The sequence below is a fragment of the Zootoca vivipara genome, chromosome 8, assembly GCF_963506605.1.
Source record: "Zootoca vivipara chromosome 8, rZooViv1.1, whole genome shotgun sequence".
Classification (NCBI taxonomy): Eukaryota; Metazoa; Chordata; class Lepidosauria; order Squamata; family Lacertidae; genus Zootoca; species Zootoca vivipara.
In genome coordinates, this window is record NC_083283.1 from 20,820,645 (window position 1) to 20,847,747 (window position 27,103).

The 27,103-nt window shown below is 43.0% G+C and overlaps 2 protein-coding genes across 3 annotated transcripts in view; both read left to right on the forward strand.

Moving 5' to 3' along the window:
- Positions 1–14,115, forward strand: part of LRP12 (LDL receptor related protein 12) — a 38,014-nt gene extending 23,899 nt beyond the window's left edge. Inside the window, exons 3-7 of the mRNA XM_035124697.2 lie at positions 1,919–2,054; positions 4,127–4,329; positions 5,747–6,845; positions 7,392–7,524; positions 8,831–14,115. Of these exons, the coding sequence (XP_034980588.2) occupies positions 1,919–2,054; positions 4,127–4,329; positions 5,747–6,845; positions 7,392–7,524; positions 8,831–9,691 (2,432 nt within the window). The 3' untranslated portion in view covers positions 9,692–14,115. The remainder of the gene's footprint in view (positions 1–1,918; positions 2,055–4,126; positions 4,330–5,746; positions 6,846–7,391; positions 7,525–8,830) is intronic.
- Positions 14,116–14,233: 118 nt separating this feature from the next.
- Positions 14,234–27,103, forward strand: part of DPYS (dihydropyrimidinase) — a 42,912-nt gene continuing 30,042 nt past the window's right edge. Inside the window, exon 1 of one of the 2 annotated variants that reach the window (XM_060277667.1) lies at positions 14,234–15,005. In XM_060277667.1, the coding sequence (XP_060133650.1) occupies positions 14,757–15,005 (249 nt within the window). In that variant the 5' untranslated portion in view covers positions 14,234–14,756. The remainder of the gene's footprint in view (positions 15,006–27,103) is intronic. The other variant, XM_035124701.2, reaches the window with a different exon arrangement.

Below are 27,103 nucleotides of genomic sequence, written 5' to 3' on the forward strand. Positions count from 1 at the left end.
AGCAGGGTCAGCATGCACTGTACGGCTGAAAAGTAGGTTGGTCTTTAGAGATCATAGTGGGGTGCAAGAGGGAAAGACAGTCTTAACTTTAACAATCAGCCGAGTTCTTACATAAATAGAATCATAGAGTTGGAAGGGATCCCAAGGATCATGTAGTCCCAATGCTCTGCAGTGGAGGAATATGCAGCTGGCCCTTACAGGATCGAACCTGTGACCTTGGCATTATCACCACTAAGCTCTAACCAATGCTGGTAATACCTGCTGTTTAGAGCCTTTTCCAGGCTGGTGAAATGCTGGACTGTTGTTGTGGTATTGTATGACTTCCAGAAAGCTTGGAGGTTATTTAAAACTACAATAAAAGAAGCTCAGCTGTACTGCCAATTAAGAAGGGTACCACACAATCCAACATGCCATTGTGGTTAACAAGCAGAATCAAGGAAGCTATTTGTCAAAGAAGGGTTCCTTAGAAAATGGAATCTTTCCCAAGTAAGGGAGGATCCAGGAAATTATACACATATTAGGTTAATATCTTGTTCTGGAGAAACTGATGCAAAGCATTACTAATGGCAAGTTGTTTAATGAGGGGAAAGTTATCCAGGAGTGGAAAGAGCTGGGGGGGGGGGTTGAGGAGAGGTGTAAATGGTGGAGAGTTGGAAGAGGGACGGGGTAGGTGGGGTTGGCAAGTGGAGCAAGCAGGGATGCAGCCTCTAGTTTCACATATCCTGATGTGGTCCGAGCTGGCAGTGACTGACTAGGAAAGGGATATTGCATCACGGTGGGTAGCTCAGTGAATATCCAAAAAGAATACAGTATTGCAGAGCTGGAAAGATGCAGAAAAGAGCAACCAAGAGCTGTTTCAAAACCATAAAGATTCTGCCAGGCTTCAGAATTGGCTATGGTAACTTTAGAGGTCCCTTAAATCAAAGTTCTGAGCCTTTTCCAATTAAGTTAAATTCTAATTGATAGAGCTGGCTGAGAGACTGAACTGCAAGTCATGAACTCCCAGATTGACTTGTGTGTCTTCCATATTCATTAAGTAGACTAGGAAAGCCACTTGGCCTCTGCTCCCCATCCCAACATCTGCAGTAATACCTCTTGTATTGTTTTATAAATGTATTTGTCTTATAACATGAATCTCAAGTAGGAGGTCGCTTTGTTTACATTCAGTTCTAGGAATGTAGAATTCCAAAGAGTAATGGAATAAGAGCACCACCTAATGGGTGACTAAACGAAAACAATAAATCTTCTGTAAATCTACTGCTGAACTGATGGAAAATCTGACTTTTAAATTTTGAGGCTTGCTTTCCCCCCATTTTTTACAATTGTCATGTTTTATGAAGCAGAAGCCATTTTTATTTTCTTGCAGATAACAAAATAATTCTGCTTCATAATGGCAAACCATTGTGTCAATATTTTATTTACTTGCAGATTGTTCCCTTTACATTCAACATCTTTCCTGCATTGGTATATTTTCTGCCATATGTGGAAGAAGCAGGCCTATATTGTTTGCCAAGTGTTTGCAAGCTGCTGCAGTTGTATTCATTTTGTTTACTTGTCATGGCTGATTTTTGCCCATTTTACTTTCTGCTCTTTATAATACAGGCATCCAGTGTTGGATTTTTCTGCAGAATAAAAGCATGAATAATTATTCCAATCTATAAATACACTCTGCTAGAAAAAGATATCATTGCAATGCTTTGCCACATGATCCAGCTGCTCATAAACCTCTACTTTTTTAAAAAAAAGAAATGATTTGTTTTGATTTAATTTGTGTTATATAACAACAGTGTTTTGCATCTTCATTTAGATGAACCCATCTTCCAAGGAATGGTGTGTTCTTGCACTAAACTTTTGGAACTGTTTGTAAATCTGCAAAAATGCATCTATAACTAAAGAAATCAATTTATATATTTTTCAGCTTGTGGAGATATCCCAGAACAAATTAAAGCTCCAAGTGGGATCATCACTAGCCCAGGTTGGCCTCTTGAATATCCAGCAAGATTGAACTGTAGCTGGTATATCCGAGCAAACCCAGGTGAAATTATTACAATAAGGTAATTTGGGTGCTGTACTTTATGAATATATTGTGGAAAATGTAAACAATAGTCTTAAAATTTTTTTACATGGTTTACTAAATGTAAATTTAGTCTTTGTAAATGCTTTGATTAAAATGTTCCATTTTATAACTTTATTCTGCTTCCTGACTTTCTTGAATTAAATAGCCAGATATATAGCAGTGCTAAATTATGCCTGGGTGTCAGATCTTAAAACTAAAATTTGGTTATGGGTGGTCTGGGAGCATTTCATTGAATTTTACATACTAGGTTCTATAGGGAATACATTTTATGATCTGAAGGTTTAGGAAATACATATTTCCTATATATATACTTATGGCAGGATCCAAAAAGGGTTGTTTAAGCTCATGCAAGGAATTTTACTAGCCTTGTGAACTTGTGACTTCTTTCTCATTAAAAAGTCAGTCTCCATGCAGTCACAAACTGCTTTTGAAAGTCCTCTTTTTCAAAACAAGGTAACAAACTGTAATGGCGCTGTTGTGGCTACTCTTGAGTAAAGACGCCCAAGTCCGCTCTGTCTTTAAGAGTTTTATTGTGCATAGTATTTACAGTGCAGAGATAGCAGAAAACATGACCTCTCAGTCACTCGCAGAATCCGGGAGTGGACGTTTCCTGTTGCGTGCCCAGCATAAGAGTTTGGGCACCCCGAAACGCCTCCTCCTGACCTTACATTTGGTGGCGCGCCTTAATTTGGGCGCCGGAAGGGGCTGCCTGTTCCCCTCCAGGGCATTGCAATGGCTCTCTAGCATAGCCGAGCCCTGACTCCTCCAGCCCACTATCTTCCTCATTCCCCCCACCTGACCCGCTGCTGCTGCTCTCACTAGGTGAAGTGCTGGTCAAGAGGAGAGGTGGAGGCTCCCTGTACGGAGGTCCCCTGACACCCCCCTCAGGCCCCCCCTCCCGAGGTGGGCTGCCCGATGGGTGAAGGTGGAAACCCCTCGAAAGATGTGTCCTCCGGATCTGTGGCTGCGAACACTCGCTGCCAGTCTGTCTCCTCTTTCTGACACTGCATGTGCACACACTACAAAGTGACACATTTTGGTCAAAAGATCCACTATAACCACCACTGCTGTTTCCCCCCTTGATGGTGGCAGATCTGTGATGAAATCTATGGACACCACCTCCCATGGTCTACTGGGTGTGGGCAAAGGTTCTAAGAGCCCGGCTTAGAGTTTGTTTGTGCGTCTTCTGCTATTTGAAAATATCAAATTAAAATTCCTTGTGGAAGTAGTTTCTCTAGGTTGGATCCAAATGTGCCTTTAGGAATACAAGCGGTATCTTCCATGCACGTAAGTGCTGCACTAAACCTCTTAGTTAAAGTAGCACAAAAGCTTTTGCATTGTTGGTTTTGCCACCAGCAACTTGGAAATTCCTTTCAGGGTCAAAGAGCAGAGTATAAATACAGGGTTTTGTTTCATCCGGAACTCAGTGGAACTCAGTTCCAGCACCTCTCAGGTAGGCACCATTGCTATTACAAGAGAAAAAGGGAGGCACGCATCATGAGTTCCGACACCTCTTTTTAAAAAGAAAAATAGCACTGGAAGTAAGTAAAACAAATGCAAATAGAAGAACTGTAATATGTTCTTTCACTTGTAACCTCTTGTGCCTGTGGAAGCATGCAACTTGCTATAGAACCTATGATATGAAATCCAGTATTTGACAATAGTGTTTCAGGTTGCCATTTAGGAAAACGGCACAAAAAAGAATGTATATATAAGAAAAGGTTAAAACGTCTGTTCATAGGCTCTGATTTTAGTGGAAAGCGAGAGGCTGAGAGAGAGAAAAGAATCTTCCTAATATATGTACTAGAGGTATCATATCAGTAGTTCATATTTAGAAATAATTGATAATAATTATCTGTTCTGGATTAAAAACTGTTAAGGTTTTGAAATGTATTTTTTCCAAATGGGGAGGTAAAAATTAGGTCTTGTTGAACTTAATGTCTGTCAGAAATTTAAGGATATGTATATTAAATATTTGTTTGTTAAGGGATTATACTAATATTTAACAACAACCAAAAATAAATATAACTCATTATTTACCTTGTTTAGTTTTCAGGATTTTGATGTTCAAGGATCACGGCGATGCAGTTCAGATTCCCTGACGATAGGGGCATACAAAAACATGGAAAATTATAGAGTGTGTGGGTCTTCTATTCCATCTCCATATATATCTTCACAGGACCATGTTTGGGTCAGATTTCATTCAGATGATAGTATATCACGAAAAGGATTCAGACTGACTTATTTTGCAGGTAAACTTTAAATGTTGTGATTAAACATTTTCTAGATTTGGGGGCCAGTCTTTTCAGCCTTGTATTGTTTTTTTAAGAAACCACAGTGCATCGATTCATGGAAGCTTAAGAAAGAGATGAAGGTTATTAATATTCTTTTTATTTTAAAAAATGTAGAAAGTAGGACTGCAGTTGCTAACATCTATACGTTGCCATTTCAGACCCATTGTAGAGATATTTGAAACACTACTTAAGGCATTTGTAGTATAGGTATATTGAAAATAGTGATAACTGTTCTAAAGCTCAGAAAATGAACCCAGTCCTCCAAACAACTTTCTAGAGAGACACCAAATTTTATGCAGTAGATCCTTCACTCTTGATGAAACATGTTATACATTTTCATGCACTCTTCAGCCATGATAGAACATGCAACCATATTATGGAGTACAAAATGTTAATCAGCCAAAGGCCTGGTTATAGAGCAACATTTTCACCCGGTGCCTAAAGATGTACAGTATAATGTAGCTGCCAGAAAAACCTCACTGGGGAGAGCATTCCATAAATGGGGAGCCACCGCAGAAAAGGCCTGTTCTTGTGTTGCCACCCTCTGGACCTCTCATAAAGGAGGCACACAAAGAAGAGACTCAGATGATGATCGCAGAGTCTGGTTTGTTTCACATAAGGAGATGCCGTCCTTGGGTTATTGCGGTCCTGTATAAATAAAACTGTATGGAGCTGCTCAAACTGTGTTGGTTTTTTTTACACCAGTATAGTTCATATTGTTCCAGATAAACTGTTAAAACACTATTTCCAGCTGACTGATTTTTATTGATTAGTGCAGGGCTAGCCAACATAGTGCCCTCCCAAAGTTGATGTGCTGCAGCTCACACCATCCCTGAGAATTGGCCAGTCCTGGCTGGGGCTAATGGGAATGAACAGTCCACTAACATCTGGGGGCATCTGTATTGGATCCCAGTACATTTCAGAGCACAATTCAAAGTGTTAGTGTTGTCCCAAACAGCCTCGTCTCTATATCCCCATCGTTAAGCCCAAACACTGAGGTCCAGTTTCCGAAGGCCTTCTGGCAGTTCCTTCACTGCGAGAAGTGAAGTTACAGGAAACCAGGTAGAGGGGCTTCTCGGTAGTGACACCCACCCCATGGAACACCCTCCCATCAGATGTCAAACATAAACAACTGCACAACTTTCCAAAGACATCTGAAGCAGCCCTGTATCAGGAAGTTTTAAATGTTTGATGCTTTGTTGTGTTTTTATTATGTTGGAAGCTACCCAGAATGGGTGGGGCAACCCAGTCAAACAAGTAGGGTGGTATTATTATTACTACGGTGTTATTATTATTATTGGCATGACACTGTAAGATAAACAAGTAATAAATGTAAAAGTGGGCATATGATAATTTCTTTAATGTGCATTTTTAGGGAAATCCAGCGAACCAAGCTGCGACTGTAACCAATTCCATTGTGCTAATGGGAAATGCATTCCAGAATCTTGGAAATGCAATGATATGGATGAATGTGGAGACAACTCTGATGAAGAAATCTGTGCCAAAGCTAGTCCTCCAACTGCTGCTTCCTTCCAGCCATGTGCATACAACCAGTTCCAGTGTCTGTCTCGTTTCAATGTTTACACTTGCATTCCAGAATCCTCAAAATGTGATGGAAACCTTGACTGTCTTGACTTGGGAGATGAAATAGACTGTGGTGTGCCAACATGTGGACAGTTGCTGAAATATTTTTATGGTACTTTCAATTCTCCCAATTACCCAGACTTTTATCCTCCAGGGAGCAACTGCACATGGCTGATAGACACTGGGGACCACCGCAAAGTTATTTTGCGTTTCACTGACTTTAAGCTTGATGGTACTGGATATGGGGACTATGTCAAAATATACGATGGTTTAGAGGAGAATCCACGCAAGCTATTGCGTGTTTTAACTGCTTTTGACTCTCATGCCCCGCTTACGGTTGTTTCTTCTTCTGGTCAAATCAGAGTGCATTTTTGTGCTGACAAAGTGAATGCAGCAAGAGGATTTAATGCTACCTATCAGGTTGATGGCTTCTGTCTGCCGTGGGAAATTCCATGTGGTGGAAACTGGGGTTGTTACACAGAGCAGCAGCGCTGTGATGGCTATTGGCATTGTCCAAATGGAAGAGATGAAACAAACTGCACTATGTGCCAAAAGGAAGAATTTCCTTGCTCTCGTAATGGTGCCTGCTATCCACGCTCTGATCGCTGCAACTACCAGAACCACTGCCCCAATGGCTCAGATGAAAAGAATTGCTTCTTTTGCCAGCCAGGAAATTTCCACTGCAAAAATAATCGGTGTGTGTTTGAAAGCTGGGTTTGTGATTCCCAAGATGATTGTGGTGATGGTAGTGATGAAGAGAATTGCCCAGTTATTGTACCCACCAGAGTAATAACTGCTGCTGTCATTGGAAGTCTTATTTGTGGGCTGCTCCTTGTCATTGCACTGGGATGCACTTGTAAGCTGTATTCTTTGAGAATGTTTGAACGAAGGTAAGATTTTGTGATTACAAAAGAAAAGCTGCTATTTTATTGTTCCTGATTTACCAGAAAATACTGTCTAAACAATTGTCTGTGGGTGGCTACTTTTAGTGAGGGATGCCAGACATTTCCTTTACTATTCAAAAAAGTTGTCTTAGTATGTAGCTATAAAGCAGCATGGCTGTGAATGCTTCAGATATTCAGGGGATCTTCCAGTGCCTTCAAATAGGAGTTTGATTAGACTTAAGTAATTGACACTGGTAATTCAAATTGGAGTCACATATTATATAGGTAACAAGTTTGTGCAAGCACAGTTCTTCCTTCTGTAAAATTGTATGAGGGTTGTTATCAAATATTTAGGGTTGTTGTTATTTAGTAAATTATTATTGTAGCACCATCAGTGTGCATGGCAATTTAGAGGATAGATCCCTTCCCCCATGAGATTGCAGTCTAAAATTTGACTCCAATGAAACAACAGAGGCAGAAATCACTGATACTGTGGTGACGCTCTTATTATCTATGAAAACTAAATTATAACCTGTTGGTGTTCTTAAATAGATCTTTTGAGACACAGTTGTCTAGAGTCGAGGCTGAGTTGTTAAGAAGGGAAGCACCTCCTTCCTATGGACAGTTGATTGCTCAGGGCTTAATTCCACCAGTTGAAGACTTCCCTGTTTGCTCACCAAATCAGGTAAGAGCTTTCATATTAACTAAAAATTGATTACTCTGAATGAGAAGTATAAAATCACAAAGTACAGTACTGAATCAGTTAGCTAGCCAAACGCCTTACTGCAGTAGTTTCTGCTCACTTCCAACAAGTTGACAAAAACTCTTTGCAGATCTTTGAATCCCGGTCTCAATGTGGTAAGTGCTTGTGAAAAACAGTTACTCTGAACAGCACAGTATCTGTTGACACACTATGTTTTAACACCACATGGTGGCGCTTAACAACTTTGTCTAAGATTCTCAAATTCATACTGTGGCTTGAAATTCAGATAGCTCTTAATTCTTCCACAAAACACAGGCAAGCTTTCTGTGTGATCATATAAGATTCTGAGATACAAAGTATTTTTTATTGTCACCAGAATAAAAACATACTTTGTTGGAAGTCAGGTTTTTTAAAAAATAAAGTAAAATGGGTATATCATCAAACTCCACGTTAGGAAATTTTGCCCTGCCTTTCTTATCCAAAAGCATTTAAAGAATTGTTAAGCAGCAACTTAATCCAAAATCACTGGAAAACCAGGCTAGTGATTTGGGGTACCTAAATGTGGATCAGTATAAGTAATTTTGCTCACTTGATAAAAGCTATAAATGGGTGCTTATTTTATAAAATGTATTCGATACATGTTATGTGTATATATTCATATTTTTATTTTGAGAGATTTAAATGTTAACAAAAAAGAACATAAGCACTGTCATTGAACCCAGGACTCAACTGTTAACAGAATGATTCTCACATACGTATTTAACTGAAGAACAGCCAGACAACTTAGATCAGGGGTCCCCAGACTTACCGGGTTTTGGGCCGGAGGGCAGGGGAGTGCGCGCGCAGCGGGCCGGAGGGTGGGGGAGTGCGCGCCCGTGCACATGCACACACGCACACGGTCAGAAAAAAAAACGCCGAAAATCGCTTGTGCGCATGCGTATGGGCCTCCCCCGACCTGGAAGTGCATCGGAAATGACCTCTTCTGGGGTCATACGCATGCGCACAAAGGATTTTCGGCGATTTTTGCCGATTTTTAAGATCGCCGCCGCGCCGCGCGCCGTAAGAGTGGGCGGCGGCAGCGGGCGGCGGGGGTCGTCGCGGGCCGGATTGGGAGGCCAATTGGGCCGCATCCGGCCCGGGGGCCGTAGTCTGGGGACCCCTGACTTAGATTCTAGACTTGCATGTTGCCAAAATGAATGAAGCTTATCTAGAGAGCTCCTTATTGCATTTTTTTTCAAGGTGTTGTTTCTCCATAGCAGCTACCTTATCCATGCCTTTGTTTTCACAGGCTTCTGTTTTAGAAAATTTGAGGCTGGCAGTGAGGTCTCAGCTTGGATTTACCTCTATTAGGCTTCCAATTGCGGGCCGGTCAAGCAATATTTGGAACCGAATCTTTAATTTTGCAAGATCTCGCCATTCTGGATCCCTGGCACTGGTTTCATCAGAAGGAGATGACATTGCCAACCCGAATGCTAACAGGGAAGGTGAAAGAAACGGCTCTCACCGAAACCTCTTTTCAGTAGAGTCCGATGATACAGACACAGAAACTGAACGGAGAGACACAGCAGGTGCCGTTGGCGGTGTTGCTGCTACTTTGCCTCAGAAGGTCCCTCCTGCAACAGCCGTCGAAGCAGCTGTCGTCTGTGGAGCTTCCTCAGCTCAGAATATCAGCAGCAGTTCGGACGGTGGAAGGGACGCAGCGAGTGTGGAACCCCCGAGCTCCAGTCCAGGGCGCCACCAGTTCTCTAGTGCACTTAGTCGTATGACTCAAGGGTTACGTTGGGTACGCTTCACTTTAGGGAGATCGAGTCCCGTCAGTCAGAACCAAAGTCCTTTGAGACAGCTTGATAATGGGGTAGGTGGAGGAAGAGACGAAGATGATGATGTTGAAATGCTAATTCCCGCTTCTGATGCGGCATCAGACTTCGATGCGAATGACTGCTCAAGACCTCTTCTTGACCTCACCTCAGAACAAGGACAAGCGCTTAGGCAGCCTTACAGTGCGGCACATAATGGGATGCGGTCCTGTAATCGAGATGGCCCTTGTGAGCGCTGTGGAATTGTACATACTGCCCAGATACCTGACACTTGCTTAGAATCAGCACTGAAAAACGAAACTAGTGATGATGAGGCTTTGCTACTTTGTTAAGTCTAGTTTGAGTGGGTGGAAATGTATGTAAGTTGGAGCAATATTGGTGATTGTTTTGTACTTCATAATTAAGGAAAAATGCAGCTTTTTTTCATTTCAAAAAAGAATCCAGGGCAAATCATGGGACTTAAAATGTTCTTGTGCATGACTGAATGAATATTTGTCATATGGGCAACTAAAACAAATGTTTTCCAAGGTCAGTATACGTAATGTACACCTGTTGCTATTTGGTTATTTAACGGTCATCTTCCAAGGGCTTTTCAAAGAAACTCCTTTTTCTATTATTAGTATTCTTAAAGCTAGTGCAAGGAAGTGACTGCAGACAGAATTTGTGAAACACACTAGCGACAGATGAGCTTTGTGGAGCCTCTCAAAATGTTCAGGCTTGTCTGAACATTTGCGTTTAAAGTGTTGCAGAGGTTTGCATCTGTAGCCAGTCCCTTACCCAAACTTTAAAGATTAATGCAGAATGAGGTAATATGGGAAGCCCTCTTGTGTCAGATAGTTTTAACATAATGGTGTAATTTAGAACAGAAACTTAGCTGCTCAACCACTTATGTCTGCCTGCCACTCACTGCAGGTTGTCAGGCTAGTTTGTACAAAATATTTATTCCTTTTTGAAATCAAAACCAATGTACTTTTGCCAATATAATTTTAACTGAGTATACTAAATGCTGATTATTGCAAAAAGTATTCTTTTTCTCTCTCGTGGTTTATAATATATTTGTCTAATTACTGATTGTCATCATGCTGAACTTTTTCAGAAGGAAGAGAGACTTTCTCCAATACACTATATATTTTTTTCTTTTAGAAGTTCAAACAGCAGTTAACTTAGATAAAACTGATGGGGAAAAAATCTTTTGTAGCTTTTATAACATTGACTTTAATAAGTTGGTCTAGTATGGTACAACCAAATAAGGTGTAAAAATTCAGAGTAATTTTTCATCTATCTTTGAAGATAGATATCCGAAGCAGTTAAAATATGCATTTAAATCTTGTATATAATGTGTTTTTTAAAGCTGAGATAGGTACATATAACTCTAGAAAATATGTTCCAACTGCTAATGGATCTTCTCCCTAATAGGGTTTAAATTTGTCTGGTCTAAAGGGATTTGCACTAAAACTACGTTAAGGTCTCTAAAGAGCTTAGTGCACAAGCACTATCACTTTAAGTACTAGTCTCTAATACTGCAATGAAATATATATAAATATCTAAAGAAGAATATTTCCATTGCTCTGTTTTTGGGTTCTTGCTTTCTTCTGTTGTTTGTTGCTGCAACTGAATTTGCTTTACTAATTTCCTATTTATTCATTGTATTTAAAAAGCTGGTTTACCTGGCATCAGTTTGTGCTTTTTTAAAAAAAGAAAAGAAAAAGAAATATTCAGTATATTTCAAGGTTTTTATTTTTGTTACATCACATTTTGGCTGCAAAACACACCAGTGGGGAGAAAACATTCATTGTTTCCAGTTTTGTGACCAGAAAGTGGTTGTTGTTGCTACTAAATGATATCAAGAAATCCATCTTTTGAGAAGGTAAAGATTGTCAATTGCTGTTATATTTATTCTTTGCCAGTCTAAGTAGGCTTAATGATTTAGTATGAAAAATGTATTTGTGTGTGACTGTATGCTATTTATTAAATTTTCCATACATTGCTGAATGTCATTTTAAAAGCATGTTTAAAGTCTTGTGGATTTCTTGTTGTGTTATGCTGTCAGAAAAAAACTGGCAATGTTTTAAGATGTATCAAATTAAAAAATCTTACTATGTATTGAGGTACTTTGTAAAGAGAAACCTGAAGGTATATTAGTTTTCTATTTTTGTAGTTTTTAAAAATAAAAATAAAAATACACAAATAGAAAACATGGTATAAAAAGAGGGCTGCTGCAGTTATCATTATACCATACCAAGAATTGACGTAGTGTCCAAATCATTCACTTTGCACACAATATAGGCTGTACAATAACACCCAGAATAATATTTGCTGAGCATGAAAAATTTGCAGTTACAGAAGGAAAAAAAAACAATTTGCTAGCAGCAGAAGCAGCAGCGGCCAAACTAGTAATTCCCAAGTAGGGGAAAACAGAAAATATTTTGCTGTAAAGTAAACAGAGTAAACAGAAAAAATGTCATAGTGTTCAGCAGATAAAGGTCATATCAGATTTCCCAAGCTTGTTGCATGGTGCTTCATAGCATAATAGGACAAACCTGTAATTATAGCTTGTAAACAGAGTTTTTGAAATTGATAACCTGGTTCAGATGTACGAAGGGGTTGGTTCTAAATTTGCATGATCATCCCCTCTATTCCTTCATGAAAACAATACTTAACGTGGAAGTGTGATAGTGTGGAGCCTTGGTTTCTGCGATTCCCCTAAAAATGGGTGAGGGAGAGATTGCTGCCATGCTATAAGCCCAGCAAGGGTGCAGAAACTGCGGGCCTCCATGGGGTCTTAATCTCTACAATTCCACCACATATGGGCTACTCTGTACAGCTGTAAAAACGGGGGCACAGAGACATGCTCAATACCTACTGTGCCTTGAAGCTCTGTGTGTGACCAGTTACACTCTTGCTAAGAAGCCCCTTATCCAGGGCTGGCTCTACAGCAAGGCTGGGTGGTGCAGGCCGCCAGACAGCCGCGCTGGAAAATGGGGCTGGGGGGGGGGGGGCGCCGGAGGGATCTTCGTACCACGGCGCCAGGGCACCAGATATGCTTAAGACGGCCCTGCCTTTATCCTTATGGCCACTTTCTATGTGAAAAGGAAAGCTACAAATCTGAGGTGCTAAGCATTTGTTTAGGTACACACATTAATAGTGGGATTCTAAACGTGTTTACTAAGAACTTAGTTGCACTAGTGGCCAAACTCCTTGGCAATGGTGCAGTTAGGGAATTTCAGGTGCTGGTCTAAAATGGCAGTTCTATCTTTAGATGGTAATGTATATTTTCTTCAAAATGTAGTGAAATAGTTCTGCTGTATACAGAGGCCTTCTGACTCGTTTTTCTGAGTGGGGCCCTGGACTTATCTACACTAAAGTTCTGCCATACAGTGATACCTTAGTTTACAACTGTAATATGTTCCGGAGGTCTGGTTGTAAACCAAAACAGGTTGTAACCCAAGGTGCGCTTTCACCAATGGGGCCTTCCCCTGCAAAAAATTGGTTGTAATAAAAAATGGGTTGTAATACAAAAAAAGGGACACACACTTCAGGGTTTGAAATGGTTCTAATCCAAAACGGTTTTAACCCAAAAAGGTTGCAAACCAAGGTACCACTGTACTGGCATCTCTGCTTCCAAGTAAAATGTTATTAGGAACATAACTTAAGCCTGAAATCCTACATATAAGTGCACTTTACTGGGAAGTAAAGGTAAATGTACCCCTGAACGTTAGGTCCAGTTGCAGACAACTCTGGTGTTGTGGTGCTCATCTCACTCTATAGGCCAAGGGAGCCGACGTTTGTCCACAAACAACTTCTGGGTCATGTGGCCAGCATGACTAAGCCGCTTCTGTCGAACCAGAGCAGTGCACGGAAACGCCGTTTACCTTCCCGCCAGAGCGGTACCTATTTATCTACTTGCACTTTGACATGCTTTTGAACTGCTAGGTTGGCAGGAGCTGGGACCGAGCAACAGGAGCTCACCCTGTCGCGGGGAGTCAAACCACCGACCTGATCGGCAAGCCCTAGGCTCTGTGGTTTAGACCACAGCGCCACCTGTGTCCCTACTGGGAAGTAGGTGTAGGGCTGATTTAATTCAAGATTTGCTTCAGAGTAGAGATATACTGCCACTGAATTTTATACAACTCCGTTCTAAAAAACAATTTTTTTAAAAGGTGACCTACTCCATAAGGTGAAATGTGAGATAATTATTTTTGGAAACTACCACTGGCACCCAAATACTTCAATAAATTTACCTGCTACCTTTAAATCTGCATTGGCATTTTTATATATAGCTTGCCCTGCTTTCAAAGGAAGATAGGCAGGAACTCTACTTAGAACTGGAGTTGCTATTCCCATTAAATGTAGTTGAACTCTTGCATTTCCAGCGCTGCATAATCCTTAGGCTATTTACTCAAAGGTTTACATTGTAAGATTTCCGTTTTGCTTCCTTTCACTATCCTGAAACCCCGCTTTAACCAGGCTCGATCCCTTTTTAAAGTAAGGCATAAGCTAATTGGACAACGTACAATCCCGCAATGTGTAAACGCAATTTATTTATTTTACATTGTTCCTTTAGCCCCCTCAGAATCCAGATAGCAGAGATTTAAAAAGAAGACAGGGACGGAGACACATGCGTCTATGGGGAATATAGTCCCCGTGGAATTGGGCAAAATATTCGAGTTTTCAGAACGGCACAGAATAAAGAGTTACAGGTAGGTCTGACGTAGTCAAAACAAAATTAAAAAATCCTTCCAGTAGCACCTTAGAGACCAACTAAGTTTGTTATAGGTATGAGCTTTCGTGTGCATGCATACTTCTTCAGATATTTGAAGAAGTGTGCATGCACACAAAAGCTCGTACCTATGACAAACTTAGTTTGTCTCTAAGGTGCTACTGGAAGGATTTTTGTTATTTTGTACAGAATAAAGAGTAAGGAAGTGGCTGCTTGGGGGAAAGCTGTACAAGGCATTTTCAAATACAGTCTTATTTAATTTAATTTCACACCAACTCCTTCCAAAACTACTGACCTAAAACCCTCATTCTAAAATCACAGCTATAATGCTGAGCAGCACCTTGCATTCTTTCAACAAACTTCCTCGTGGAACAGCAGCTCCCCACCCACTCTTGTTGCAAGGTAAAGGCTAGTGAGGAAGCAAATTAGGTGCAGGGAGAGGAAGGGCGGTCGTATTTCTCACTCTCACAAACACAGTTAAAAATAAGGAACAGGGAACAAAGGGTTAAAACCTTAAACTCGCAGCCCCCCCGGGCAGGGAAAGTTGCACGTGACTGCATGGAAGGTATGCCGGCGGAGGGAGAAAACCTTTAAAGTGCTGCTGCAGCAGCTGCCCCTACTTTGCAAACGCAGAGCGCCTTTTCCAGAAACTTTACGAACAGAAGCGGGAGAAGACCATGCAGAAGATTTGGATCCGAGGCGGGCGAGTGGTGAACGCGGACTGTTCACAAATTGCGGATGTGTACGTGGAGGATGGGAAAATCCAGGCGGTGGGGTCGCATCTCCAGCTGCCATCCCTAGCAGGGGTCCAGGTGATAGATGCCTCCAACAAACTGGTTCTGCCCGGCGGGATTGATCCTCACACGCACCTGCAGTTTCCCTTCATGGGCACGCAGTCGAAAGACGACTTCTATCAAGGGACAAAGGTAATTATTGTCTTTCTTATTGTAACAGTGCCGGATTTACCTATAAGCTAAACAAGCTTAGGACCCCACTCTCTTGGGGACCCCCCCAAAAAATTAAATAAAAAAACAAACTGGGTGTACATTTTCATAATATAAGATAAAAACCAAATAAAATAAAACCTACATACAGCAACAGTGTTCCGTGTTGTGTAGGCTCCTATTTGTTATGTGCATATGGCTTTAGATACCTGTTAGGTCCATAAATTACATTATAGCATATATTCAACACAAAAAAACAGCGGCAATTTGTTGTTGACAAAGGACAGCTGGAAATATAAAGGGCCCCATTACTTTCAGTAGCTTAGGGCCTCATCAAACCTAAATCCATACATACATACACACACACACTTAACAATGTTTATGAAAAATCGATTTAAAAGTCTCTCTCTCTGTGTGTGTGTGTGTGTGTGTGTGTATTCAAACAAATCATCCGCATCATTTAGGATTCCCTGAATCCTTTGACTTCTCTCTGCCCTTCCATGGTTACCATTATCAATCTTTTTTTTTCCAACTGCTTCCCTTATTTTCTCTAATTTTTAAAGAAAAACAATCCGTTTTTTCCAATAGTTTCTCGTAAATTGCAAGCATTACTCAAATCCTGCCAAAGTTTTTAGTTCTTTACAGTGTTCTCTTAAATACATTTTTTCTCATTCCTTCTTAAAATTCTTCTCTTCCTGGCTTCTGATTTTCCCAGTCAATTTCACAATTTCGGCGTAGGGTGTGTATATAATTTTATTGCTGTTTTATTTCCTTAACATCTGATGGATGGGCGTTCCACAGGGCTCTCTGTTTGCTCACCCTCTTTCTTGGGGTGGTGCAGCAGGGAGAGTAAGGCCCAGCTGTGTGGCCCAAGTGAGCAAATGAGAGACACCTGTGAGGCAGCCTCTGCTTGTTGAACTTCCTCCTTTCTGGAGGCACTTCCAGATTTATCAGTATTCCAGGTCAGATTCAATCACGTCCCGGCAAATTCATGTTGTGCGATTATAGTTGCTTGGTGTGCCCTGCACAACAAACCCACTTCCCAGGAAAGTTTGGGGAAACACTTGCTTCGATGGGACAGTTATTTAGCCTCTGGAAACAGATTAGGATGAATGCTCAACAAACAAGATAATCTGGAAGTGCCTTGGGTGGCACAGAATGGAGGATATTGCAAATTCATAAAAAGTCCTAACATCCAGATATCTCCCTCCTCCTCCTTTCTGTTTAAAATCTGCCTTTTAGCAACCCAGTGTTTCTTTTCCTCAAAGCCTTCTGCTCCTTATCTCCAGTCCAAATAACTGGGATTTGTCCTGATATCAACACTTTGAAAGATCACTTCCCACACGTTTGCAGGACCTGATAAATGTTTGCATAGAACTTCCTTCCTAGAATTTAATGGCTACAGATCAGTCAAATGCATAGCTGCCAAGTTTTCCCTTTTCTCGCGAGGAAGCCTATTCAGCATAAGGGGAAATCCCTTAAAAAAGGGGATAACTTGGCAGCTATGGTCAAATGGAACACATATTGCCAGTTCTTCACATAACTTTACTGACTGCTGAGATCTGTTACACATTAACAAATAATACCTCACTATTTTAACACCTCTAGTTCTTCAAACAACAGCTATCCAGCAATAGCTTTTTCTCAGCCCCACCACACCCCATGATTTGCTTGACATGTCCAGCCTGAAGATGTGCTGATGAACTTGACAGTTAGCTTGGCCTTGCAAGTCAGTTATTATTAATATTTATTAAATTTATATACACCCCGGAACACCCCGGAACTCGTACGTTTCGGCTCCCCAACAATCGAAAACCAGAAGTCAGTGTTTCCGTTTTTGAACCTTCTTTTGGATACCAAACATCTGACCGGGCTTCCACAGCTTCTGATTAGCTGCAGGAGCTTTCTGCAGCCAATCAGAAGCCACGCTTTGGAAGTCGAACGGACTTCCGGAACAGATTCTGTTTGACTTCCGAGGTACTACTGTACCACTTTCATCCAAAGATTCAATTGGTCCTACATACTAAAAATCTTGTTAGATTTCTCCCCCAACTGAGTTAATCAGATACTTTTAGCACTATTTGTACTTTTCTGACAATCCCTCCCCCAACCAATGTGTGTATATCAGAACATGAGAACAGCTCTGCTAGATCAGGCCAATGGCCACCTAATTCAGTTTCCTCTTCCCCAATACCTGTGGCAAACCAGATATCTGTGAGAGAAACCCTCAAGGAGGACCCAAGCACAAGAGCTCTCTCCTCTCCTCTGGTTTCCGGCAACCAGTATTCAGAAGCGTTACTGCCTCCCAGTGCAGAGGTCGAGCCTAGCATCATGGCTATTGGTAGCCTTATTGTCCACGAATTTGTCTAATTCTCTTTTAAAGCCTTCCAAGTTGGTGACAGTCACTGCCTCTTGTGGAAGTGAGTTCCACAGTTTAACTATGCGCTGCGTGAAGAACTACATTCTTTTATTGTCCTAAACCTTCAAACGCTCAGCTTCACTGGATGATTCTGAGTTCTAGTGTTACAAGAGAGAAAAACTATTCTTTGCTCATTTTCTCCAAGCCATGCATAATGGTATAAATTTATATCTATACTAGTGTATTTCAGCCCGTTCAATAACGGGCTCTAGAAAATTCTGGGGTTCGGAGAAGCGCTTGCGCAGCGCTTCTCCGAACCCTGGGACCTGTCATTGCTGTCGGCGGCAGGGGGACAGGAACGGAGGAGGAGAAAGCGCTGCTTTCTCCTCCTCCGTTCCTCTCCCGCAGCCGCCGACAGCAAGGAGACCTCCCAGGGTTCGGAGAAGCGCTTGCGCAGCGCTTCTCCGAACCCTGGGACCTGTCATTGCTGTCGGCGGCAGGGGGACAGGAACGGAGGAGGAGAAAGCGCTGCTTTCTCCTCCTCCGTTCCTCTCCCGCAGCCGCCGACAGCAAGGAGACCTCCCAGGGTTCGGAGAAGCGCTTGCGCAGCGCTTCTCCGAACCCTGGGACCTGTCATTGCTGTCGGCGGCAGGGGGACAGGAACGGAGGAGGAGAAAGCGCTGCTTTCTCCTCCTCCGTTCCTCTCCCGCAGCCGCCGACAGCAAGGAGACCTCCCAGGGTTCGGAGAAGCGCTTGCGCAGCGCTTCTCCGAACCCTGGGACCTGTCCTTGCTGTCGGCGGCAGGGGGACAGGAACGGAGGAGGAGAAAGCGCTGCTTTCTCCTCCTCCGTTCCTCTCCCGCAGCCGCCGACAGCAAGGAGACCTCCCAGGGTTCGGAGAAGCGCTTGCGCAGCGCTTCTCCGAACCCTGGGACCTGTCCTTGCTGTCGGCGGCAGGGGGACAGGAACGGAGGAGCGCTTTCTCCTCCTTCCTTCCTCTCCCCCAGCCGCCGACAGGAAGGACGCGTGCACTCTCTCCCCCCCCACCTCCAACCGCCGCTCCTCTCACGGGCCAGGGAGGGTTGTGAGGAGGCCTTCGCCGGCCTCCACCCTCGCTTCCCTGACGTGCCCTGCAGTGAGGCAGTGTCCGGCGGGAGCGGCGGTTGGAGGAGGCAGAGGGGGGGGGAGAGTGCGCGCGCGCAGTCTCTGCTGTCCAATCCCTGTATCCCTGGGGCACATGCGCAGTACCCCAGGGACACACGGGACAGCTTGGACGCAGGGACAGCTTGGACATTATTATATAGGATACGCATATAAGGGACACAGGTAGCACTGTGGGTTAAACCACAGAGCCTAGGGCTTGCCAATCAGAAGGTCAGCGATTTGAATCCCCGCAACGGGGTGAGCTCCTGTTGTTTTGTTGCAGCTCCTGCAAGTAGATAAATAAGTACCGCTACAGTGGGAAGGTAAACGACGTTTCTGTGTGTTGCTCTGGTTTGCCAGAAGCGGCTTAGTCATGCTGGCCACATGACCTGGAAGCTGTACGCCGGCTCCCTCAGCCAATAATGCGAGATGAGCACTGCAATCCCAGAGTCGTCCACGACTGGACCTAATGGTCAGGGGTTCCTTTACCTTTACCCCTCTGGAATCTGCCTTTTCTTTGTTTTCTAGAGCTATGTATGCTTTCTCCCCACAGTTTGTAATCTGCAATCTCAAACCTTCCAGAAAGAATGCTCTGCTTTCCATGCTTCAAAGCTGAAATTGTCTGTATATTGCACTACAGGTGCTTAGAAACTTTATCTGGCATCGTTGCACAGTCAGTTTTGGCTCAGCGTGAACCTTGAACTACAGTATATTTAAAGAGGTGATCTAGAACTGAAAATCCTCAATCCATAGTAGTGTCGCATGTGTATATGTGTGTGTGTCCCCAACAGGGACTCCACGCTTCTAATTCCTGAGTGATGGACAGAAATTGAACAGCTGCGGCATTTCCAGGAGTTGTGATAACAGTAATGCAAAGAGCTGCACCTGTTCAGCTTCTGTTTCTCAGGCAGCTGTTAAGGACATCAAGATGCTGTCCTCAAATAACAAAGTAAACTGTCTAGCCTAATCCAGAGAAGCATGTTGGAAGGCACTTTTTAAAAACTGTGGTTCTCTCCCCACATTTTTGTTTTGTTTTGAATGACACACTCTCTGTATCGCCAAAGCAGCTGCTTTCAAAAGCCATTTAAGAGGCCTGCAGTTTGGTGGCCAGTCCGTGTCTGTCCTGTGGGTATATATTCAACCAGAGATTGTGTAATTTAATTGCTGAGGACCATAGTACATATGACATTTGACCCGGATGCATTTTTCCTTGTTTCATAACACTAGAATTTGTGGCCATCCAATGAAGCAGAATGCTGGAGGATTCCGGACAGATAAAAGAAAGTATTTCTTCACACAGCACATAGTTAAGCTATGGAACTCACTGCCACAGGAGGCAGTGATAACAACCACCTTTAAATTTGGGGAGGATAAAGCCATGCTGGAAACCACAAGAGGGGAGAGTGCTCTTGTGCTTGGGTCCTGCTTCTGCTTGGCCACTGTGAGAACAGATGAGCCACTGGCCTGATCCAGCAGGCTCTTATTACATTCTAATTCAGTTGCATGTAGCTTTGCCTTGCTTCGCTGTGTAGGGGGCTGCAGTCTTGAGTAGCAGATCTCAGCAGCACCAGCAGGCACCGCTTCCATTTTCATTTCCACCAATGCCCTTAAAGAAAAAGAAAATTTCAATTATAATTGAAAAGAGAGAAAATGGAAGCCTCACAGTTGATGTTGGCAGTAGCTCAGTTGGTTAGAGCATGGTGCTGATGATGCCAAGGTTGCAGGTTCAATCCCCATATGGTACAGCTGCATATTCCTGCTGTTGCAGGGGGTTGGATTAGATGATCCTCAGGGTCCCTTCCAACACTTATGATTCTATCATAATTCAAACATACTGTACATAATAATATTAGGCAGTCCATATAGTTGTTTAAACAAGATCAGTGGTTATCAGGCATGCACTGAAACAGAGAAAAGACAGTGAGATTTTCAGACCACTAAGTAGCAGAAGGTGGCTGTTTGTCCTTCCAGCCTTGCTATTTGCCACCACAAAGGCTCACACAATCCACTTTCGTTCATACAGAAATTAAAATGACAGATCTCATCCAGCCAGTGCAGCTGCTATCAGCCCCAGTAGGAACATAGGCAGCTCCCTTATGCAAACCTATTGGAACATCTTGCTCAACCCTCCAGGGTTTCAGGCTAGGAATCTGTGTCAGTTCTACCTGGAGGTGCCGGGGATTGAACCTGGACCCTTCTGCATGCAAAGCAGATGTTTGACCAATGACCCTTCTACAACCATTGTTGCCAGGTGAGGCTGCCAGAGCCCACCAAAGGAGGAGGCATCCCAAGCAAAGTGTGTTTGCCTGGGGCCCCCTCAAACTAGGGCCTGCCCTCAAAAGACAAATAGGGAAGGAACAAGTTCTTAAATCTTTCTTCGCTTGGCAGTGAAGTTTTGTAGGTGCCAGGGGAACACCACAAGGGTGCCGCTGTGACAGTGGGCACCACATCGGCAACCCCTGTTGTGTGGTGCTCTCCCTCTTCAGTTTTCCTCTCCTTCAAAGCATAGCTTTGCTTTCCCGTCCCCCACCCCGGATGAACCCAAGTGGGTTTTTGAATTTGCTGTTTTCTGTGCTTTGTCTTGTATTTTGGTACGCACTTAACTTCCGATGGATTTTCTGCACAGGAGAGGGTGGTTATTAATTTTTATTCTGTTGCAAGAAACAGTGTCAGAATGCTTTGGATAACTTTCTGAGGGAGTTCAAGGGTCACCAAAGCACTCCAAAAAATATTTTATAATTGTTTGGTGTGCCAGCCTTGACACATAGGGTAGGATTGCTGACTTTGCTCTTTTAAACTGATTGACTGGGGTGATGGGTTGACCCAAAGTTTTCCAAAGAAACGTAGATCAATAAATTTACTTTGGATCTCTCTTCCTCTCTAACACACAAACACACATGCTGAAAGATTCATTGCTGCATAATGTAAGCCTTTCTATTAAACAAGCTAAGCATTCCTTTATTGATGTCATTGTTGTAAATATGGAAAATAATTAGCACATTTTAAAAAGGAAAGTAGTATAAGGAGAGCTTGTATTCAAGAGCGTGGCTCCAAACACACATAGACGTCTTAAACCGTGTGATATGATCACAGAACCAAAAGTCCTGCTGGTTCACCTAGTTCAGGTTTTATTTTTGTTTTTTTTGCATTGATCAATCAAATTTCTCCAGAAAAGCCCACAAACAGCATGAAGGCAATAAGCTTTCTTATTCCCTAGCACAGTGTTTCCCAACCTTGTGCCTCCAGCTGTTTTCGGACTACAACTCCCATCATTCCTGACCACTGGTCTTGCTAGCTAGGGATGATGGGAGTTGTAGTCCCAAAACATCTGGAGGCACAAGGTTGGGAAACACTGCCCTAGCAAACAGTACAGTATTCAATTACGGTATTTACTGCTTCTTCCCATGGAGGTTCTGTTTAGCCACTACAGCTAATAGCTATTGGCAGGTCAACTCTTGTTTTAAAAGTGTGCAATGAGTGGCCATCACCGGCATGTCTGTGTATGCAAAGGAATTTCACCCAATGGCCCAAGCAGTGCAAGCTGCCCCGTGGAGCAAGGGAGTTTTCTATGGGAGCAAAGGAAACAGCACCATGTCTTGAACTATCCCTGCAGGTCCCAGCAGGAATGTAACTGCAGCAGAAGTTTAGCAAGGAAAAAGGACACCCTGCAATTCCATCAGCAAGTCTTAACCTTCAGCAGTGCACCTGCCTTATGCACGTGACACACACTCTAGCCTGGATTGCATAGGCCAACAGCAGAGATCTAGGGCTTTCCCCCACTTTGCTTGTCCTGTCCCTGGAAAGCACAGGTCTGAGTGGTTTTCCACTGCCTGAGCAGTTTTGCCTTTCCCCCACTGCTTTCCCTCGAAAAACCCATTCCTTAGCACTAAATCATAGCAAACATCAATCTGCGGGGGAAAACTCAGTTGACGTTTGCTCTGATTCCACAGTTAAAGACTGGGTTTCCTCGGAGTGTGTGGGAAGCGGTGGGGCAAGCAAAAGTATGGTTGAGTCCCTATATGATTTTATTTTGAAGCAGGGCCTTGGATTAGATGGTTTTTTGCATCTCTTTCAAGTTACTGGAGTTATAATGGAGCAGCTTTGGCTGCAGCTGGACTTTCCTGATCCTGCTTCCATGATCTCAACCCAGAAGTGAGCAATATCCACGAGAAAGCATCTAAATTTGGAGGAGAGGAGGGGAATGGGAGATGGCAGGTTTTGTATATTGCAGTGCAGTCTTCCCACCTGCATGCAGGTGCTTCTGCATACAGGTCCCTTCAGTATTCCTTACCATTGGTCATGGGGAGCTGAGACACCCCTGCCCACACAGATGCATGTAGGCTTCAATAGCCCTAATATCATATTGGGCATTGAGAAATCAGTCTGACTTTTGGATAAGGTAGAGCCACTAACCTTTAAAGTCAACAGTTCATCTAAAATCAAATAAGGTTTGACGTTAAAATAAACAGCAAAGAACCCCACTGTTAGCAAAGTTAGTAAAACATCTGCCAGCCGGCAAGGATATTCCAGGGTCAGCGAAAGTTTGACATAAGTTACACAAAAGAGCAAATCCACTATCCACGGATGTGTGCTTATGTAAATAGTATATTTGTGTAGCTCCGCTGTCTATAGATTTCATGGCAAACTGTGAGGCAAAATGAGCCCTTGTGGAAGCCATGGGTAAGGGCTCCTGCTACCCCCAGCTATTCAAAAGATTTCCTTTCTTTCTTTTTTGATCCTCTTTGCTGAATTTTTGTGTGTGTGTGTGGTTTATGCCAACAAATAAAAAGCAAATAGGAATGAACAAGGTGCACTAACCAAAACGAAACATGGATGAGAATGTCTACCCACAAACTCTGACATTACAACAAAAGCAAGAGAATTGTTAGAGCTTTCTACCTACCTACCCGGGACGTGCGCCAGCCACACTCCCGCCTGCTCTATGCCCTCCCCCGCTGGAGCTTGAAACTCTGCCACTGGTCTACCCCCTGCCACTGCCTTAAATCATGTTAGCATCTCTGTTAATTATATCCCTTACATAACAGTACAGTACACTATGAAATATATAATGTCACGATTGCTTGTGCCATTATATGACACTATATGTATACTGTACGTGCACATACACACAAAGACACATATGCAAATTTATATAAATGCAAATCAGTTTGCAAGAGTTGCAAAGCAATAAGCAAATTAGGAAGGATTTACGCTCTTTAGGGGGACCATGATATTTTCCCTAAACTGGCCCATCATTAAAGAAAACCTGAGAAAACAAGGATATATCTTGTTGCAGTCCTACACAGTGAAGAGATTGCTGTTGTGGCCATCCACTTCACTACACAAACAGAAGTTTTAAGGGCTCATTACTCTCCTGGGTTTAGTTTTCTTTTGGAAGGAGGTCACATGCTTATGGCATTTTCTAACGGTAGATTTTATTTACAAATGTACAGGTGGAACAGGTACATCTTAGATCTGGAAAAGCCCACTGTTCCCACAGTGAGCTGGTGTATGCACTGTACCTTCAAAGCACTTTGGGGGCACAGTTTTCCCTTCAAAGATTTCTGCACAGTGTACTTAATCCAACCCCCCAGTTAAAATTCCCAGCAACCCTTAACAAACTACAGTACAAGGGAACTGATCCTGTCCCTGGAACTTTCTGCTGCTCAAATAATGGGGAAAGTGCCAGAATTTTCTCACATGGCATTCTTAAATCTAAACTAAAAGCAAAAAAATATATTAAAAAATGTATATTTTATGTATAAATGTTTACATAAAATAAACATGTAGTAGACGCATGTTTTTATTGTCCTGTTGTGCGCGCTTGTATATTAATTGATTTGCAGCTGGTATCTGAGAAGCCACACACAGCAAGGAGCAAACGTGTTGCAAAAACATCTGCTTTGTCTATAAAAGTTATTGTTGCTATTATTTATTAAATTTGTATACTGCCAGTCATCCGAAGATCACAGGGCAGTTCGCAACATAAAAATACAAAATCAGAACGCAAAATACATAGTAAAACAATAACAAAAACATAAAGATCCAAAGTTTAGGAAAGAGGTTGTTGCAGTTTGCAGAGTAACAAAATACTTTAGTGTTCCATGTTTTGCTCTGGTAAGTGCCATTCAAAAAAAAGTTTATTTTAAGGGTCAGTAATATTATTTATAAAGGGACCCAGGTGGCGCTGTGGTTAAACCACTGAGCCTAGGGCTTGCTGATCAGAAGGTCAGCGGTTCGAATCCCTGTGACGGGGTGAGCTCCCGTTGCTTGGTCCCAGCTCCTGCCAACCTAGCAGTTCGAAAGCACGTCAAAATGCAAGTAGATAAATAGGAACCGCTACAGCGGGAAGGTAAACGGCGTTTCCATGTGCTGCTCTGGTTTGCCAGAAGCAGCTTTGTCATGCTGGCCACATGACCTGGAAGCTATACGCCGGCTCCCTTGGCCAATAATGCGAGATGAGCGCGCAACCCCAGAGTCGGTCACGACTGGACCTGATGGTCAGGGGTCCCTTTACCTTTACCTTTTTAATATTATTTATAATAATTCAGCAAAGAAATAAATCTTGTACCAGAAATGGAAGGATCCCTGGAAGCTGTTGAATCCGTTTAGTAGACTTTAAAATAAGTGATTTATTGTTCAAAGTGGCAGAACTGGCAGATTTGCAGTCTTTGGCCTTCCCCCCATTGAGTGTTGGCCATGTAATTTCTTAACATGTAAACATTCCCCAGATTAATCATTTAAAAGCAGAGTAAATAACTAGAAAGGATCAGAGGGCTCAGTTTCATATAACACCTATTGCAAAAGTGAATTTAATGTTTGCTTTTGGTCTAATAAATAAAAAGTATGGCATACCTCTGTCTGCAGATATAAATATATATATCTAATGAGACACGATAAGGTTAAAGGGCAGAGAAAGGATGGATATTCCCTTGCATATTTCCTTTAAAATGCTTACATGCCTCTTTTTTATTTGATTGTATGACATCAGAAGACTGGATTTTGGTAAATAAAATCTTACTTAAAAAGTAATTTTTTGGTAAATAAAATCTTACTTAAAAAGGAAATCAGCATGAAAATGTGCATCAAGACTGATAAACGTGGCCCAGAAACCTTTGCTGACTAAACATCCAGGAGCTTTTGCGCAATGCTCATTTAAGAATATTACTTTGAAACACAGAGAATTTTGGCTAAAAGCTGTAACCGGGGGGGGGGGGGTTGCTTGGTTTTCCAGGAGTAGCAGAGAATAGCTTTATTCCTCAACCTTTCCTTACTCTCCCATCCTAAACTGGAGACACACCCACCCACAACCAAGGGATGGGTCTACAACTTTTGTTTGGCCCTGTCAGCCAAGCCAAAAATTGGAGCCCTTCCACCTGTCATTTCCGATAGAAAGGCTATGGGTATGTGTGTTGTTGGCTTTGGGCAGTGGCTTTGAATGGTCCCCCCAACCCCCTTCTCCCTAGGGATGCTTACCCCAGCCCATTTCAACCCCCAGGTTCAGTTAAAAGACAACTCAGTATTACAGAGGCCCACCAGCCACAAAATGGTCGAGGCAGAGTTTGGCATAACCGGTGGCAGTTCCTGACATCACTTTCTACTGATATCTAATCCATCTCAACCATTGCTGAATGGTTTGCCACAGCATTTTCCTGGTGGCAGGGAGTTCCATAGCTCAGCTTTCCCTCATGCGAAGTTCAGGCATTTGCTCTGGAGGTCTTGTGACAGCCTTCTCACTCAATTTGTTGATTTAGAGCAGGCACCCCCAAACTGCGGCCCTCCAGATGTTTTGGCCTACAACTCCCATGATCCCTAGCTAACAGGACCAGTGGTCAGGGATGATGGGAATTGTAGTCCAAAACATCTGGAGGGCCGAAGTTTGGAGATGATTTAGAGGCTCTTAAGTGGAGACAGCTTTTCCCTTTTCCCTTATCTGTCCCTACACGCCTCAAAAGATGTTTCCCCCATCTCCTGTCAATTCTTCTCTCATTCTTTCCACACCCAACTTCTAGCTTAACCCACCCAAACTGCCAGGGTAATTTATACCTCCTCATTGGTCCTTTCACATATATTTACTTCTTCCTCCTGTAACGATTTCTTCTCTTACCCCATTTCCTCCCTACTTCCAGTTCATGTGTGATTAATAACAATAACAAACTTTTATGCCACAGAAAATTTCCTTCAGCCCCTCCAGTGGCCTTTCCCCCTCCCTGTATGGAATGTGCACGTGCGGGATGCTGCACATGCGCAATCAGTACGCACGGCTGCTGGCGCACGGCTGCTCCATGGGCCGCCACTCGCACACAGCGGCTCATTACAGGCTGCTGCTCGCGGGACAGCCTGCACGGACCGCATATGTCCGTACGGCACGGGGAGGCGAGGGGCAGAGAGGGGCACCCCAAGTGGAGCCCCCAGAGTGCAGCCTGGGGCGCCCCACGCCCATCATGCCCCCCCCCGCTATGCGTCTGGGTGAGTCCTGGCTCTTAGTTTGAGAAACACTGCCCTAGGCGATTCAGGCCATTCCATTAAGAAATCAACAGTCCATGTCACCATTATTCTGCATTCATTAACGCTGAGAT